This window comes from Cynocephalus volans, chromosome 17 (assembly GCF_027409185.1).
Source record: "Cynocephalus volans isolate mCynVol1 chromosome 17, mCynVol1.pri, whole genome shotgun sequence".
Taxonomy (NCBI): domain Eukaryota; kingdom Metazoa; phylum Chordata; class Mammalia; order Dermoptera; family Cynocephalidae; genus Cynocephalus; species Cynocephalus volans.
This window is the reverse complement of record NC_084476.1, coordinates 16,511,902-16,529,445: the sequence shown is the minus strand read 5'-3', so window position 1 is coordinate 16,529,445 and position 17,544 is coordinate 16,511,902. Positions and strand designations below refer to the sequence as shown.

Here is a 17,544-nt window from a genome sequence, read left to right as displayed (position 1 = left end):
GGGGATGGTTCCCAGTTATGTAACATAGTCTTGCCCATGCTCAGTTGGTCTCCTTTTAGGGTATGTTCATTGGTCAAAGTCTATCATATGCACCAAACATGTTCAAGAATATTCTGTGCTCTTCGGTGCTTCCAGTGAAAGGTCACTCAAAGGATAAACTCCCTTCCACTGAGCATGCTTCGTCACTGGGGTCGTATAAGCCTACATAAATTCCTTTTACTGAGCATGCTCAGTTACTAGAGTTAGATAATTCCTTTCTACTGAACATACTCAGCCCCTGGATTTCCATAAGTCCACCCCTTGTGGTCTCAATCTCCCCGTGTTTGTACCAAACATAGGTGTAATAAGCAACAGTAACCATCCTCTAGGATATGGCCTAGAGAAGAGCCCTGAGACCTTGGGGAGTGGCTTGGAACCCAGAGGGCATCCTAAAACCCAAACCCAAGGAAACTGAGCACCTCCTATCTCAAAATGATATAGACGAAACACATAAAATATACAATAAGAGCATCATACATCCAGTTAGTGGTAGAGCACAGCCAAGGCTCCTGTATGAAGGCATGCTGACTTCATCTAGGGTAACTTAAAAGTGGGAAATAAAAATTATGTGGGGTGGAAGCCAAGTATTGTGTCCTAAAAGACATGTCTCGAGAGGGCAAATTTGATTTGGTAGGCAACAGAAAGTCACTGTGGACTTCTAAGCCAGAGAATGATGACAACATTATAAGACATTTAGGAAGACATGAATACACAGATTGGATAACCTCTATGCAAGGAAGGTAATACCAGGGTAATCAAGAAAACCAAGCACCCATATCTCTTTGTAGTAAGAGTCTCAGCCCCATCAAGGTAGGAGTTTAATGAATCAAACTGAAAATGCCAGGTGGAGCTGCCCCCAAAATAATATTGTTTGAACTTGTCATAGACAAAGAAATCAAATTGGGTACATTTACACCCAAAAGAAATCCAGGAGCAAAATTTATGACTATAAAAATAATTTGTTTAATTAAGTACAAGATCTATTCAATTGTTTACTTAGTATATGCAAAAATTCCCTTTCTCATTTAAAAAAATTTTAGGTTAGATTTTTCCATTTTGTAAAAAATTCCAAAATCGCATGATGATTGTTGAGAAAACAAAGCCAACTTAAACATAAGGAGGTATTCCTAGCCAAATAATTACAAAAAACGCTGTGAATAGCAGGTAGGAAAATAAACACGTGAAAGAAAAAGATGAAACATAGCCTGGCATGAGAAAAGAATGCTCAGTGTAACTGCTTATGTGACAGGAACATGAAAATATGTTGAATGTTGTTTCTTTTCTTGAAATAAACTTGCTGGTAGAAATGGTGTTTAGGATTAATTCCTACAGATACATGCTTCAGGAAAAAGGCAAACACCAAATGCTTAGTTTCTTCAGTTCAGGCTAGAATGAGCTATATGGTGTTTTCCATTTTGAGATATACTTGCCTGGGGGAGGTAGTTAGGATGACTTACAATTGATTTAGTAAAGTTCTTGCATAGTCCAGATTTTGTCCCAATGAGACCTCATCATGTGGTGTTTCTTTGGGGAGAAAAAAAAAATTCACCCACTAGGGATGACAAGTATTCCTTGACATTTAGCACATTTTTGAATGTGCATGTACCATGGAGCAGGCATTACTCCAACTGTTTAGTATCTTAAGATGCACTCCAAAAAAACACTGTACTTGTGTATTTCTCTTTGTGTAATAATGCCATGGAGAGGTGATGTGGGTGAACTGTTCTTTGAACTCCCACACATTTTTTACCAAGAACTCAGCATAAAAACAAGGAGTCAGTTTCATGAGGTACACAGGTTGGAAGCATTTGAAGAGGTTTGCTTTTTCTATTCTTTGTTCTGGATTCACTCTAGCTGTAACATGATCAGCACTCACTCTTCTATGTAGTCAGCAGGTATTCTGGGACAAAAGCTCAGGCTGATTGGCAAGAAACCTTATCCTTAAAGTATGAAGCACAAAGTATTTTACTGCAATTGCTGTTAGACTGGAGTGATCCTGAGATACATTTGGGCATACTTGGCCTCTGTACTCAATAAGTCCCAAAGCTGTGTAATTGCTCACAGACAACATGCAGGTAAGTTTCTTATAATCTTTGAAGCATTTTGTATCTATTAAAGTAGGCTTTAAGGAAGCTGAAGTTTCTTCCATGTGTAAATCATGAGCCCTAAGAAGATGGAAAGGAGTTCAGATTATAATTGCAGGAGTTTGTTTTGTTTTGTTGTTTTTATCCTGTTTAATAGACATGTAAAAGTAAAGATAAGAGTCAGGATTCTTCAGTGGTTAAGAGTGAGCATTGGAAGCCAAGAGATTTGAGTTCACATCATGGCCCTACCCCAACCCTTTACCCACTGTGTGATCCTAGGCAAATTACCAAACTGCTCGAATGCTCAGCTTAATTTTGAAGATAACCTATCTAAAAGAGATATTATCAGAGCTAAATGAGTTAAGGCATGTAAAGTGTTTAGCTCAGTGCCTGGCACACGGCAAGTGCTCAATAAGAGGTAACTATTATGGGAGGCTTTGTTGATCAAATCTCTAATGAACAGGGATTTAATTCACTTAAAGTTTCCTAGCTCTGTTGTATTACAATTCTGCATACGCCCTTCTGAACGGGAAGTTTCCATCTCCTTTGATGAAGTGGAGTGAGCTTGGCACAGGTCCATCCTTGATCTCTAAAGTGGTGCTATGCAGACAGCATCGATCTGTCCATATTGACAGACATGTCAGATGGATTAGGAGACAGTGTCAAAACAGACTGATGCAGTATTAGGTTAAATTGGAAAGTCATACTAGAAGAATGTAAATGTTTGATAGTAGCCAGTGTGTGGTGGCCAACAATAGTAATGTCTTCATGGAAAAATAGCCCTTGACCTTTGTAATTAGAGAAGAAACTGATCCAAGTCCTTCAATTCAAGAAAGAACATCAGATACTTTCCTATAGGTTTTAATCATAATGATGTTACATTATACCCATGGGTCTATGTCTGATTCTTCTTTGTATCCCCAGTGTCTATAACACAGTGCCTTATATATGGTAAGTAGGCTTTCATCCAAACAAGCAAGAAAACAACCAGTTGACATTTTATTCAGTTTGCACTTTGTGCCAAGCACTGGATTCAGCAGCACTGGATAGGAGAGGGACAGGATGCCTGCTGTCTAAGAAACCATGATCTAGTGGAAGAGACAGATAATAACAATAAATAATAATCAACACTTAAAATAGAGTGTAGTGCTAAGGGCTGTAAGAGGTCTATATAGTGGGCAGTGGGGGCAAAAACAGGAATGGAGATGAAGATTGAATGAATATGTATCCTTTTCTTATTTAGGTGACATTCTGCAGACTTCGGACTCACCAGTGGTGTTTCATTCTGTTCAATGTCATCCTATTTCATGCCTTGCTTTTTGGGGCTGACTTTGTGGAACAATACTTTCTGCATTCTTTGCCTTATATAGATATGAAAGTTCTTGAAATTAAGGATAAAGCAAGAAAATTGAACATGGAGCCCCTAAAAAGTAATCTCTCCAAGTATTATGTCCTGAGCCAGTCAGAGGTATGTAAAGGGAAGAAGATTTTTTTGCTTTCTCTTATCTTCAGTAGCCCAGGAAATGGAACAAGACGGGACCTCATCAGGAAAACCTGGGGTAATGTGACCAGTGTCCAAGGGCACCCCGTTCTCACACTGTTTGCTTTGGGAATGCCTCTTTTGGTAACTACCCAGAAAGAGATAGATGAAGAGTCCAATAAGAATAATGATATAATTGAGGGAATCTTCTTGGACAGTTCTGAGAACCAGACCCTGAAGATCACTGCAATGACACAGTGGGCTGTGACTTTCTGCCCTAATGCCCTGTTCATTCTCAAGGTTGATGAAGAGATGTTTGTCAACCTACCGAGTTTGGTAGACTTCCTTCTCAATCTGAAAGAACACCTCAAAGATATCTATCTAGGAAGAGTTATACGTCAAGATACACCCAACAGAGACCCTCATAGCCAAGAATTTGTCCCTCTTAGTGAGTACCCAGAAGAATACTACCCAGATTACTGCAGTGGTGAGGCCTTTATAATGTCCCAAGATGTGGCTCGGATGATGTATGTGGTTTTCAAAGAAGTACCCATTATGGTGCCTTCTGATGTGTTTGTAGGAATTTGTGCTAAGTCCATTGGCCTCATACCCATCCACAGTTCAAGATTTTCTGGAAAAAGACACATCAGATATGACAGATGTTGCTATAAATTCATTTTTACATCCTCAGAAACTACGGATGCTGAAATATCCCTGGCATGGAAGGAAATTAATGATGGGAAAGAATGTACACTGTTTGAGACTTACTATGGGCTCATTTCCTGCAAACTTCTGACATACCTTGATAGCTTTAAACCTTTTCACATGGGGACCATAAAAATCAATGCCATGTATTTGGGTGATTAGGATTTCTTTGTTTTTCTTATGTCTATTATTTTTAAATTACCTTGTATTTTTTATAGAAAGCATCCATCTGTCCCCATGTTTTATGTATTCTCTCAGTCTTTAATTGTACTTAGCAAAGTTACAATATATTCTTAGTGCCCTGATGTACTCAATCTTATTGAGAAATTTATGTTGGTGTAGCATGATTGTTTTCAAAATAGAGCCTTTCTTTCAGAAAAGAGACAACGTTACCTTTAAGTATAACTGAGTCTTTTATTTTTTTATTTTATTTATTTTTTGGCAGCTGGCCAGTTCAGGGATCAAACCCTAGAACTTGGTGGTATCAGGACCGTGCTCTAACCAACGAAGCTAAACCAACCCTATAACCAAGTCTTTAAAAAAAAAATGACAAGTAAAAATTGTATATTTTTATCGTGTACAACATGATGTTTTGAATATGTATATATTCTGGAATGGCTAAATCAAGCTATTTAACATATGCATCAGCTCACATACTCATCTTTTTTTGTGTGTGGTAAGGACACTTAAAATCTACTATCCCAGCAGATTTCAAATATACAATATATTTCTATTAACTATCATAACCAAGATGTACCATAGATCTCCTGAACTTATTCCTCTTGTCTGAGATTTTATGTCACTTGATCAACATCTCCCCAGCCTCCCACACCCCACCACTTTACTCTAAGAATTCCACTTTTTTATACTCCACATGTGAGATCATGTGGTATTTGTCCTTCTGAACATGGTTTATTTCACTTAACATGTCCTCCACGTTCATCCATGTTGTAGCAAATGACAGGATTTACTTCTTTTTATAAGGCTGTAAATCATGTTCTCTTGTGGATATATACCACATTTTAAAAGTTTATTCATTGATGGACACTTAAGTTGATTCCATATCTTTGCCATTGCGAATAGTGCTGCAATAAACATGGGAGTACACATAACACTTTGACATACTGATTTCATATCCTTTGGATATATACTCACTAGTGGAATTGCTGGATCATATGGTAGTTCTATTTTTAATTTTTTGAGGAACATCCATACTGTTTTCCATAATGGCTATATTAATTTACATTTCCACCAGCAAGGTTCCCTTTTCTCCAAGGTTCCCTTCGAGCAAGTTTCCCTTTTCTCCACATTCTTGCCAACACTTGTTATCTGTCATCTTTTTGATATTAACCATTCTAATAGGTGTGAGGTCATATCTTATTGTGGTTTTAATTTGCATTTCCCTGATGATTGGTAATGTTGAGCATTTTTTCATATACCTGTTGTCCATTTGCATGTCTTCTTTGAAAAATGTCTTTTCAGGTCCTTTGCTCATTTTTAAATCGGGTTATTTGTTTTCTTGCTATTGACTTATTTGAGTTCCTCATATATTTTGGATATTAACCCCTTATCAGATGTATGGTTTGCAGATATTTTCTCATACCCCTATGTTGTCTCTTCACTCTGTTAATTGTTTCATTAGCTATGCAGAAGTATTTAGTTTGATATAATCCCATTTATTTTTGCTTTTGTTGTCTGTACTTTTGGGGAACAGATCCAAAAAATATTTGCCCAGACCAATATCATGGAGCTTTTCCCTTAGAGTTTTTTCTATTAGCTTTACAGTTTCAGGTATTATGTGTAAGTCTTTAATCCATTGTGGATAGATTTTTGTATATGGTGTGAGATAAGGATTTAATTTCATTCCTCTACATGTGGATATCCAGTTGTCTCTACACCATTTATTGAAGAGATTGTCCTCTTCCCATTGTGTATTCTTGGCATCTTTGTTGAAAATCAATTGACCATAAGTGTGTGAATTTATTTCTAGACTCTCTATTCTGTTCCATTGGCCTGTCTGTTTGTTTTTATGGCAGCACCATGTTTTTCTGATTACTATAGCTTTGTAGTAGATTTTCAAATCAAGAGTTGTGACACCTCCATATTTGCTCTTTTTGCTCAGTGTTATTTGGAGTCTTTTGTGCTTCTATATAAATTTTAGAATTTTTTTTTCTATTTCTCTGAAAAATGTCAGCATTTTGATAGGGATTGCATTGAATCTGTATATTGCTTTGGGTGGTATGGACATGTTAACAATATTAATTCTTCCAATCCATGAACACAGGATATATTTTCTTATGTTTTTCTTCTTCAATTTCTTTCATCAGTGTTTTAAAGTTTTCAGTGTATAGATCTTTTACTTCCTTAGTTAAGTTTATTCCTAATAATTATTTTGTAGCTATTGTAAATGGAATTGTGTTCTTGATTTCCTTTTTTTGGATAATTCATTGTTAGTGTATAAAAATGCTACTGATTTTCATCTGATGATTTAATATCCTGCAACTTTACTGAATTTGTTTATTAGTCCTAACAGTTTTTTGTTGTTGTTGTTTTGGGGTGTGTGTGTGTGTGTGTGTGTGTGTGTGTGTGTGTGTGTGTGTGTGTGTGTGTGTGTGTGTGTGTGTGTGTGTGTGTGTGTGTGTGTGTGTGTGTGTGTGTGTGTGTGTGTGTGTGTGTGTGTGTGTGAAGTCTTTAGGACCTGTTGCTTTGTTTTCTGTTTTGGCAGCTGCCTAGTATGGGAATTTGAACCCTTGACCTTGGGGTTATCAACATTCTAACCAACAGAGCTCACTGGCCAGCCTAGGGTTTTCTATACATAAGATTATATTGTCTGCAAACAGGGACAATTTTACTTCTTTCTTTCTCATTTTGATGCCTTTTCTTTCTTTCTTTCTCTTTCCTGATTGCTCTGGCTATAACTTCCAGTACTATGTTGAGTAGAAGTGGTAAGAATAGGCATCCTTGTCTTGTTCCTGATCTTAGACCAAAAACTTTAATTTTTCCCTGTTGAGTATAATATTTAGCTAAGTGCTTGTAACATATAGCCTTTATTGTGTTGAAGTACATTCTTTCTATACCTAATTTGTTGAGAGTTTTTATCATGAAACGATTTGAGTATCATCAGATGCCTTTTTCGCATCTATTGAGATGATCATGTGGTTTTTGTCCTTCATTGTGTTAATCTGGTATATCATATTTATAGATTTGCATATGTTGAACCATCCTTGCATCCCTGGAATAAATCCCACTTGATTATGGTGAATAATCCTTTTAATTTTCTATTGAATTCAGTTTGCTAGTATTCTGATGAGGACTTCTGATCCTATGTTCATCTGGAATACTGTCCTATGATTTTTTTTTTCTTGTAGTATCCTTGCCTGGTTTTGATATGAGGATAATGCTGATCTCGTAAAATTAATTTCAAAGTATTCCCTCTCCTTCCACTTTTTGGAAGAGTTTGAGAAGGATTGGTATTAATTCTTCTTTAAATGTCTGGTAGAATTCAGCAGTGAAAGAATCAGGTCTTGGGCTTTTCCTTGATGGGAGACTTTTTATTACAGATTCAATCTTGTTACTTGGTATTGGTCTGTTCAGATTTTCCATGTCTTTATGATATAGTCTTGGTAGGCTATATGTGTCTAGGAATGTATACATTTCCTCTACGTTATCCAATTTGTTGGCATGTAATTGTTCATAGTAGTCTTTTATGATCCTTTGTATTTCTGTGGTATCAGTTGTAATGTCTCTTCTTTCATCTCTGATTTTATTTATTTGACTTTTCTCTCTTTTTTCTTAGTCTAGCTAAAGGTTTGTTAATTTTGTTTGTATTTTCAAAACACCTACTCTTAGTTTTGTTGATCTTTTCTATTGTTTTTCTTATCTCTATTTCATTTATTTCTGGTCTGATCTTTATTATTTCCTTTCTTCTACTAACTTTGGTCTTAATTTGTCCTTTTTCTAGTTCCTTCAGGTATATCATTAGGTTGTTTGTTTGGGATCTTTCTCCTTTTTTGATGTAGACACATTTATTGCTATAAACTTCCTTTTTTTTTTTTTTTTTTGGTAGCTGGCTGATAAGGAGATCTGAACCCTTGACACTGGTGTTACAACTCCATGCTCTAACCAACTGAGCTAACAAGCCAGCCTTAAACTTCCTTCTTAAAACTGTTTTTGCTACCTGCCATAGTTTTGGTATGTGTTGTTTCCATTGTCATTTGTCTCAAAATATTATTTAATTTCCATTTTGATTTCTTCTTTGACCCCTTGGTTGTTTAGGAGCAAATTGTTTAATTTCCACATACTTGTGAATTAAAAAAAAAATACTCCTATTGTTGAATTCTAGTTTCATACTATTGTAGTTGGAAAAGATACTTGACGTGATTTCAATCTTCTTAAATTTGTTCAGGTTTGTTTTGTGGCCTAATAGTGATCTATCCTGGAGAATGTTTCATTTGTGCTTGAGAAGAATGTGTATTTTGCTGGTGTTGGATGGAAGGTTCTGTATATGTCTGTTAGGCCCATCAGTCTAAAGCATAATTTATGTCTAATATTTTCTTATTGATTTTCTGTCCGAATAATCTGTCCATTGTTAAAAGTGGGGTATGAAGTGCCCTGCTATTGTTGTATTGAAGTCTCTTTCTTCAGATCTATTAATAATTGCTTTATATATTTAGGTCCTTCAATATTGGGTGCATATATATTTGCAAATGTTTTATCTTCTTGATAAAGTGATCCCTTTATCATCACATAATGATATTCTTTGTCATGCTTTACAATTTTTGACTTAAAGTCTATTTTATCTGACATAAGTATAGCTACTCCTACTCTCTTTCATTTACTTTTGCATGCCATATCTTTTTCCATCTGTTAACTTTCAATCTTTGTGTGCCCTTAACAGTGAAGGGAGTCTCTTGAAGGCAGCATATAGTTGGGTCTTTTTTTTTTTTTTTTTTTTTTTAAATTTTATTTTGTCGATATACATTGTAGCTGATTAGGGGTCTTATTTTTTTTATCCATTCAGCCACTCTTTGTCTCTTAATTGGAGGTATAGTCCATTTACATTCATGATGTTTATTGATAAGTAAGGACTTACTACTTCTGTTTTGTTGTTTTCTGGTTGTTTTGTACATCTTTTGTTCCTTTCTCTCTTACTGTCTTCCTTTGTAATTAGATGATTTTCTCTAGTGGCATGCTTTGATTTCTTACTTTTTGTCTTTTGTGTACATACTGTATGTAGGTTTTTGCTTTATGGTTACCATGAGGCTTACACAAAACATCTTACAGTTATAACAGGCTTTTTAAAGCTGATAACAACTTAACTTTGATTGTGTAAATAACACTACATTTTTACACCCCCCATACACACATGCATTATGTTTTTAATTTACATCTCTTTACATCTTTGAATATCTCTCAACAAATTATTGTATCGACTATTAATAGTTTTGTCTTTTAAACTTCATACTAAGAATGTTAGTGATTTACATGCCACCATTACAGAATTAGAGAATTCTGAATTTGACCATGTACATACTTTTACTAGTGAGTTTTATACTTAATGTTTTTGTGTTACTAATTAGCTTTTTTGTTTCAGCTTGAAGTCCCTTTAGCATTTCTTGCAAGACAGGTCAGATGCTGATGAACTCACTCAGTTTTTGTTTACTTGGGAAAGTCTTGATCTCTCCTTCATTTCTGAAGGGCAGGTACTGTGTTCTTGGCTGGCAATTTTTTCCCCTAGCACTTTGAATATATCACCTGCTATGACTTAAATGTTTGTGTCCCCTCTAAAATTCATGTTGAAACTTAATCCCCAATGCAATAGTATTAAGAGTGGGATCTTTAGGAGGTGACTAGGTCATAAGGGCTCCTCCGTCATGAATGAGAGTAAGGCCCTTTCTACCTTTCTGCCTTCTGCCATGTGAGGACTCTGCAATAAGGTGCTATCTTCAATTCAGATAGCTGCCCTCACCAGACATCAAACCTGCCAGAATCTTGATCTTGGACTTCCCAGCCTCCAGAACTGTGAGAAATAAATTTCTGTTGTTTATAAATTACCTAATCTCCAGTGTTTTGTTATAGAAGCACAAATGGACTAAGACATCATTTCACTCTCTCCTGGCCTGTAAGGTTTCTGCTGAGAAGTCCACTTCTACACTCATTGGAACTTCCTTATATGTGATTTATTTCTTTTTCTTGCTGCTTTCAGTATTTTGTTTTTGTCTTTGCTTTTTGACAGTTTAATTATAATATGTCCTAATGTACTCTTAATTGGGTTGAATCTGATTGGAGCTCTTTAGCCTTCTTGTACCTGGATATTTCTACATTTCTCCAGATTTGAAAAGTTTCTGCTATTATTTATTTTAAAAAGCAATCTGGCCCTTTGTTTCTCTTTTCTCCCATAATTCAAAAATTTGATTCTTTGAAGCTGTAACATAAATCCCATAAGTTTTCATCATTCCTTTTCATTATTTTCCCCTACCCCCCCCCCACCCTCTGACTGTATATTTTCAAATAACCTATCTCCAACTTCATGGATTCTTTTTTTTTTAAAAATAAAATTGTGTATATTTGAGGTTTACAACACAATGTTATGGGATACATATAGATAGTAGAATGTTTACTATTGTGAGGTAGACTAACATCATCTCACACGGTTATATTTTTTGTTATAAGAGCAACTAAAATCTACTTATTTAACTTATTTGACAAAAATCTCTAATACAATATAATTTTATTAACTTTACTCCTCATGTTGTACATTATATCTCTAAACTCGTTTATGTATTTGCCATTATGTATCCTTTGACCTATATCTCCCCATTATCCCCACTTCCTGCCCATGATAACCATTGTTTCATTCTCTATATCTGTGTATTTGTGCTCTTTTTAAAAATATTACACATGTAAATGAGATGTTGCAGTATTTTCATTTCTGTGTCTAGCTTATTTCACATAATGTCCTCCAGGTCCATGCATGTTGTGGCAAATGGTAGGATCTCCTTTCTTTTTTTAAATAAATTTATCATTATTATTATTATTTTGGCAGCTGGCCAGTATGGGGATCTGAACCCTTTACCTTGATGTTACAAGGCCTTGTTCTAACCCACTGAGCTAACTGGCCAGCCCTCCTTTCTTTTTAAGGCTGAATAATATTCACATATATATGATTATACATATAATATATATGTTATATTATGTATCATTAATATATATATATATATCACATTTTCTTGATCCATTCATCCATCAATGGACATTGAGATTGTTTCCATATCTTGGCTATTATGAATAATGCAGTGAACATTGGAGTGCAGATATCTTTATGAGATGGTGATTTCATTCCCTTTGGGTATATATCCAGAAGATGGATTGCTGTGTCATAAGTTAGATCTATTTTAAATTTCTACAGGAACCTCCATACTGTTTTCCATAATGGCTGTACCAATCTACATTCCCACAACAGGGTACTAGGATTCCCTTTTCTCCATACCCTTGCCAACATTTGTTCTGTCTTGTCTTTTTGATAATAGCCATCCTGTGAGTATGTGATGATATCTGATAGTGGCTTTAATTTACATTTCCCTAATGACTAGTGAAGTTGAGTGCCGTTTTTCTGCTAGGCCTGAGTACCTGTTCCTTGGGGGACAGCGTGCTGTGTGGCCTTAGGCACCAGAGTCATTGATGTTTTGCTGGGCTTAGGTTCCAAATAGATGGGCTGGGGTAGGGCATAGCAGCAACTGGGATGGCGGAGGTGGAGTGCCTCCTAGGCAGCTTGTTCCCAGAGAGTAGGGAGCTGCAGCAACTCGGCTGGGGAATGGTGCACTTCAGTATGTGAGCCTGGGACGATGATGGCAGAGCTCCAGGGATAGAGACATGCAGTAGCTACTGGCCCCTGAATCAGAATGCACTGTAGCAGTGGCTCTGGTTTCAAGATGGTACTGTGCAGGAAGCTTGGGGCCTTGGAGTCAGAATCCGGAAGGAGAGCATGCACTAGCTGCAGTAGCTCTGAGGTCAGGGCAGGGCCTAGCTCTCTGTGGTGGTGAAGCTGGTGCTTGGAGTGTAGGCATGCACAACAAGAGCTTGTCCCAGCAGCCCAGAGTGCAAACAAGCTCACTCTGTTAGTGGCTATGATTCTGAGGTGTGGGCAGGCTGAATGCAGCCATAGAGCTCAGGTCTGGAGTGTGAGTACTCTCAGAGGGGCCGTAGCTCTGGCTCTGAGGTCAGGGCCCACGAGGGGTTTAGAGAGGTGGTGGCTCCTTTCTCAAAGCAGCTCAACAGCAGCAGCTTCTAATGATGGTGGGAGAGTGCTGTCCTGTCTCCCTCTCTGGGTTCCCCAGCAGAATTGGCTGTTGGTTACCTCAGCAGCAAGAGATGCCAGTGTCCTCTGTAGAGCAGGCTGCTGGGGACCATGGTGGCTCCCACCACGAGGCTGATACGTTCTATGCCTGTCTTCTTCGCTCCTAGTCCTCTCCTGATGTCTTAGGTCTGCAGATCTAACTAACAATCCTTTCTATGTGGATATTCTCTGGTTTGTGTGTTACTGCTGATTATTTAAAGAGCTCTTGAGCCCCCTCTTGAATTTAAAAATAAGCCTCTCTCTCATTTCAGTTTGTGAATTGCCGTGTGTGTGTGTGTGTGTGTGTGTGTGTTTTGTGGGTGAAAGTTGGTATCTCCTACCCCATCATCTTGGTGGCACCCCCTCCTACTCTATTTCAAGACATCCTCTTCACAGTATCTCTCTTTTTCAGGGTTAGAGAATTAGTTTATACGCTTCCAAGTTAGGTCCAGATGCCCATGTTACATACAGCTGAAGGGGCGTCTGGCGATCAAGGATTTGATCCCATCACCTGTTCACAAACCTGTAGGGCATGAAGAGGCTTTCCTCTTATAAGTCATATTTCAAAATTGCTTTTTTAAAGAATAGATTAATATGCAGTCTTTGGGGGAAAATTTTTACAACTATCAAAAAGAACTAATCAAGCATCTTATATAAAACTTTCCAAACCTCCACAGAGGTATGCAGAGCATGACATAGTGCTCTTTACCCAATAATCAGTAGTACAATCAAGTATCTGATACACATTTGAGGATGACTCAGCCTTTCCACATAAACACACACCAGGGTTGGTTGGTCTGTCTGATGCTCCTAAGAGGGGCTGAGCAGGCTCATGGGCAGGGGGCTCTCAATGGCGTCCATTCCCACTGAACCTCTAGCTCTGGAAGTGGTTCCACATGGGACCTGGATCTCCCCAACATCCAGGATGTCCATATCGCAGTTGTCCCCTTCTTCCTTCTCCTCTATGTCTGCCTGGAAGCCATCCACATCCCCAGCTCCACCCTGCCTATCATGCCTATGCTTTTTCATGAACTGGGATGTGCATGCTGTCTGCCAACTTCCTCTTCAGGAGACAGGTGTCCCCTCATGGGGCCTGCAGTGGGGACAGCACCACTGTCCTCTCTGTGGGCTAAGAGGGCCATCTCCTCTGTTCTCTGAAGCTCAGGGAGGTTGAGAATTGATAGGACTTGAATGGGAGACCCCCTGATACTATCGGCTCCCATTTGCTTTTGCTGCCTACCTCCACCCTGAAGCAGCCAGACACCTCTGTCTCCTCTTACCAAGAACTGGAACATGGCTCCTTCCAAACACCTCCTACCTCCCCACCCCCTTCACCCCTACCCCATGCACTGCAGTCTCTGTCACCCTTAGATACCCTCCATACCTGGTATGATACAGGTAGGCAGTGGCATCTCAGCCCTGGCAACTGCAGCACCCACACTACCCTTGAATGAACAGGCAACAGGATCCCACCCCTTGATTCCCCTATCCAGGTTGAAAAGGCTCCCAACATCTTCTGACTCTACCAGTCATCATAGGTCCCCCAAATTCACAAGTGCCTCCAAAATGTTCAAACTACCTTCTGTGCCTAACCTGTGGCAGAGTAAACCTCTTTCCACCAGATTTGCATGACAGGGACTGTCGAAGAGAAGAAAGGGCCATTACACATGGAATCCACTGTGGAATATATATAGAGATATGGATACATATACACACACGAGGGGTCTTCAAATATTCATGGAAAATGCATATTATGAAAAAGCTAAGCATGGATTTCAAAATTATTTTGCACCAAAATAAACTCACACTAACTTGTTATAACACGTCTGAACAGGATCTAGTTTGAGAGGCACTAAGAAGGATAAGACATCAGTCTGAAAACAGCCCCTATCAGAGCAACATGAATTCTGCTAAAATTGAAGCAAGAATAAACATCAAATTTATGGTGAAGCTTGGGTGGAATGATGGTGAAATTATTGATGCTTTACAAAAAGCTTATGGGGACAAATGCCCTCAAAGAAATCAGCAGTTTACAAACAGATAACTCGTTCTAAGATGGGACAAGTCGAAGATGAAGCCCACAGTGGCAGACTATCCACATCAATTTGTTAGGAAAAAATTAATCTTTTTCATGCCCTAATCGAAGAGGACTGATGATTAACAGCAGAAACAATAGCCAACATCATAGACATCTCAATTGGTTCAGCTTACACAATGCTGCATTCTCACCAACTGAGCTAGCCAGTCAGCCTCAATAAAATTTTAAATAAGTGGGATCAAGATCCTGAAGCATTTCTTCAAAGAACTGTAACAGGAGATGAAACATGGCTTTATCAGCATGATCTTGAAAACAAAGCACAGTCAAAGCAATGGAATTCTAATAACAAAATGTTATTCTTGCCTGCAAGCAGGAAACATTTTAGTAATCCGGGTGGTGGCACTGCATTTAACTTAAAGGTATTAGCCACCTAGTTTATAGTAACCTAAAACCTCACTAGTGTAGACTTAGATATGCAATTTTTTTTTTTTTTTTTTTTTTTTTTGGTGGATAGACATTATAGGGATCAAACCCTAGACCTTGATGCTATTGGCACCATGCTCTAACCAACTGAGCTAACTAGCCAGCCTAGATATGCAACTTTTTGTAAAACAACTTTCATCAAGTCCCATTTAGGCCGTACTTCACAGATGGGATACAACAAATTCACATTTCATGTCACGAAATACACTCTATTAGTTTCCTAGGGATACCGTAACAAAGTACCACAAACTGGGTGACTTAGAACAACAATTTATTCTCTTGCATTCTTGAGGCTAGAAGGCTAAAATCAAGATGTCTGCAGGGCCCTGCTCTCTCGGAAGCCTGTGGAGAAGAATCTTTCCCTGTCTCTTCTAGCTTCTGGTGGTTACACAGCAATCCTTGGCATTTCTTGCAGATGTGTCACTTCACTCTGCCTCCGTCTTCACATGGCCTTCTCCTGTGTCTGTGACTTCACACAATCTTCCCTCTATGTTTCTGTGTCCAAATTTCCTTCTTGTAAAGACACCAGTCAGTGGATTGGGGCCCACACTAATGTTATCATAACTTGATTACATCAGCAACTCCCTATTTTGAAATAAGGTCACTTTCACAGGTACCAGGGGTTAGGAGCTGAACACATGTTTTGGGGGGACACAATTCAACCCAAAACACATTCTGATTCCTCCTGCACAATGACTACAAATTAGATCAGTGGTTCTATCTTGGGATTCTTGAGATTTTAGGTACAAAGTACCCATAAGTAATACACATTGAAAACACCTGCCATGATATTTATTAGGTCTTATTTTTGGATGTTACTAAACATGCTGAGTCTCAATTTATATACAAAATCAACCTTTGTAGAGTTGATGATAGTTTGGATATGTTGTCTCCCCCAAAGTTCAGTCTCAAATCTGATGCCCAATGCAACAGTGTTGGGAGCTGGGTAATAGGGGGCAGATCCCTCATGAATAGATTAATGCCCTCCCTGGGGGAGGGGGATAGTGAGTGAGTTCTTGCTCTATTAGTTCCCATGAAAGGTGGTTGTTTAAATAATCCTGGCACCTCCCCTCTCTCTATTGCTTCTTCTCACCATGTGAGCTGCTTGCACCTGCCAGCTGCCTGCCATTTTTCCACCATGAGTAGAAGCAGCCTGAGGCCTGCACCAGATGCAGCTGTCCCAGAATCATGAGCCAAATAAACCTCTTTTCTTTATAAATTACCCAGTCTCAAGTATTCTGTTACAGCAACATGAAAATGTACTAATACAGTTAATATCCTACATGAGATATGTCAAGAGTTTAGTATTGGATTTGGCCCATAGTTAGTGTTCAGTAAGAGGAAGAAGCAGCATTTAAGAACATATGCTCTGAGTTATACAGCCAAGGTTGAAATGCTGGCTCCACTTATTTGCTGTGTGCCCTTGTGCAAGTTCCTGAACTTTGTTATGCCTTGGTCTCTTTTGTAATAACAGTACCTAACTCCTGATAGTGTGAGAATAGCAGCATGAATTAATTCTTAGAATAATGCCTGGCACACATTAAACACTCAATAACTATTAGCTATTACTATCTTTGAAATCTAACTAAGTAATCAAAGGGGAACACAATTGACCCTCAGAAAGCCAGGTTAATATTCTGGCTTTGGGCTGTGCGACCTGTACAAGGTACTTAATTTCCCAATCTTAGTGTCTTTGTCTATAAAATGATACTTAACTTGTACAGCTGTTATAAGGATAAAATGAGAAAATGCACACTAGCTGCCTAGCATAAAGTAGATGCTAAGAAATGGTAGCTATGAGTAGAAAAAAGATAAAGAATTTTGCAACTTTCTCCTTTAAATCCTAGGCTTTGGTCATATTGAATTACATGTAGTACCTCCAACATTTTCTTGTTTTCGTATCTGTCACTGCTGTTCCCTCTGCTTACTTTGCTACTTGACTCTATTATTCCATTGACTATCTGCGATTGGTTCATCAAGATTCAGGCGCTTCTGTCTCTGGAAAACCTACCCTCAAGTCCACAGTAAGTGTTTATATGTTTTCCTCTATTATTCCACTTAGTATACACTGTAATTTTCTACTGACTCCACTAAATTTCTGTTTTCTTTCACTATTAACCACTTGCTCCTTGTGGGATTTTGGGATAAGCTACTTGCATTCTCAGTTTCCTCATCTGTGAAAGAGAAATGTAAAAATTAAATGAGATATACTTAGCACTTAGGACAATGTCTAACTCTTTTTCCCAATGCCAAGAACATAACAGTCAGTCAATAAATGTCTCCTTATTAAATCAAAAAAAGTAACTTGCAAATTTTATTAAATCTAAAAAAAAAGTCACAGGTACAAAATCAGAATTAATGTGTGGGCCATACAAAGGAG

The 17,544-nt window shown here is 38.1% G+C and overlaps 1 protein-coding gene across 1 annotated transcript; it reads left to right on the top strand.

The window, feature by feature from the left end:
* The first annotated feature begins 2,108 nt into the window (after positions 1–2,108).
* Positions 2,109–4,470, top strand: B3GALT9 (beta-1,3-galactosyltransferase 9). Its single transcript, XM_063081668.1, has 2 exons — positions 2,109–2,114; positions 3,367–4,470. The coding sequence occupies exons 1-2, from the start codon at positions 2,109–2,111 to the stop codon at positions 4,468–4,470; spliced, it is 1,110 nt and encodes a 369-aa protein (XP_062937738.1).
* The last annotated feature ends 13,074 nt before the right edge of the window (positions 4,471–17,544 follow it).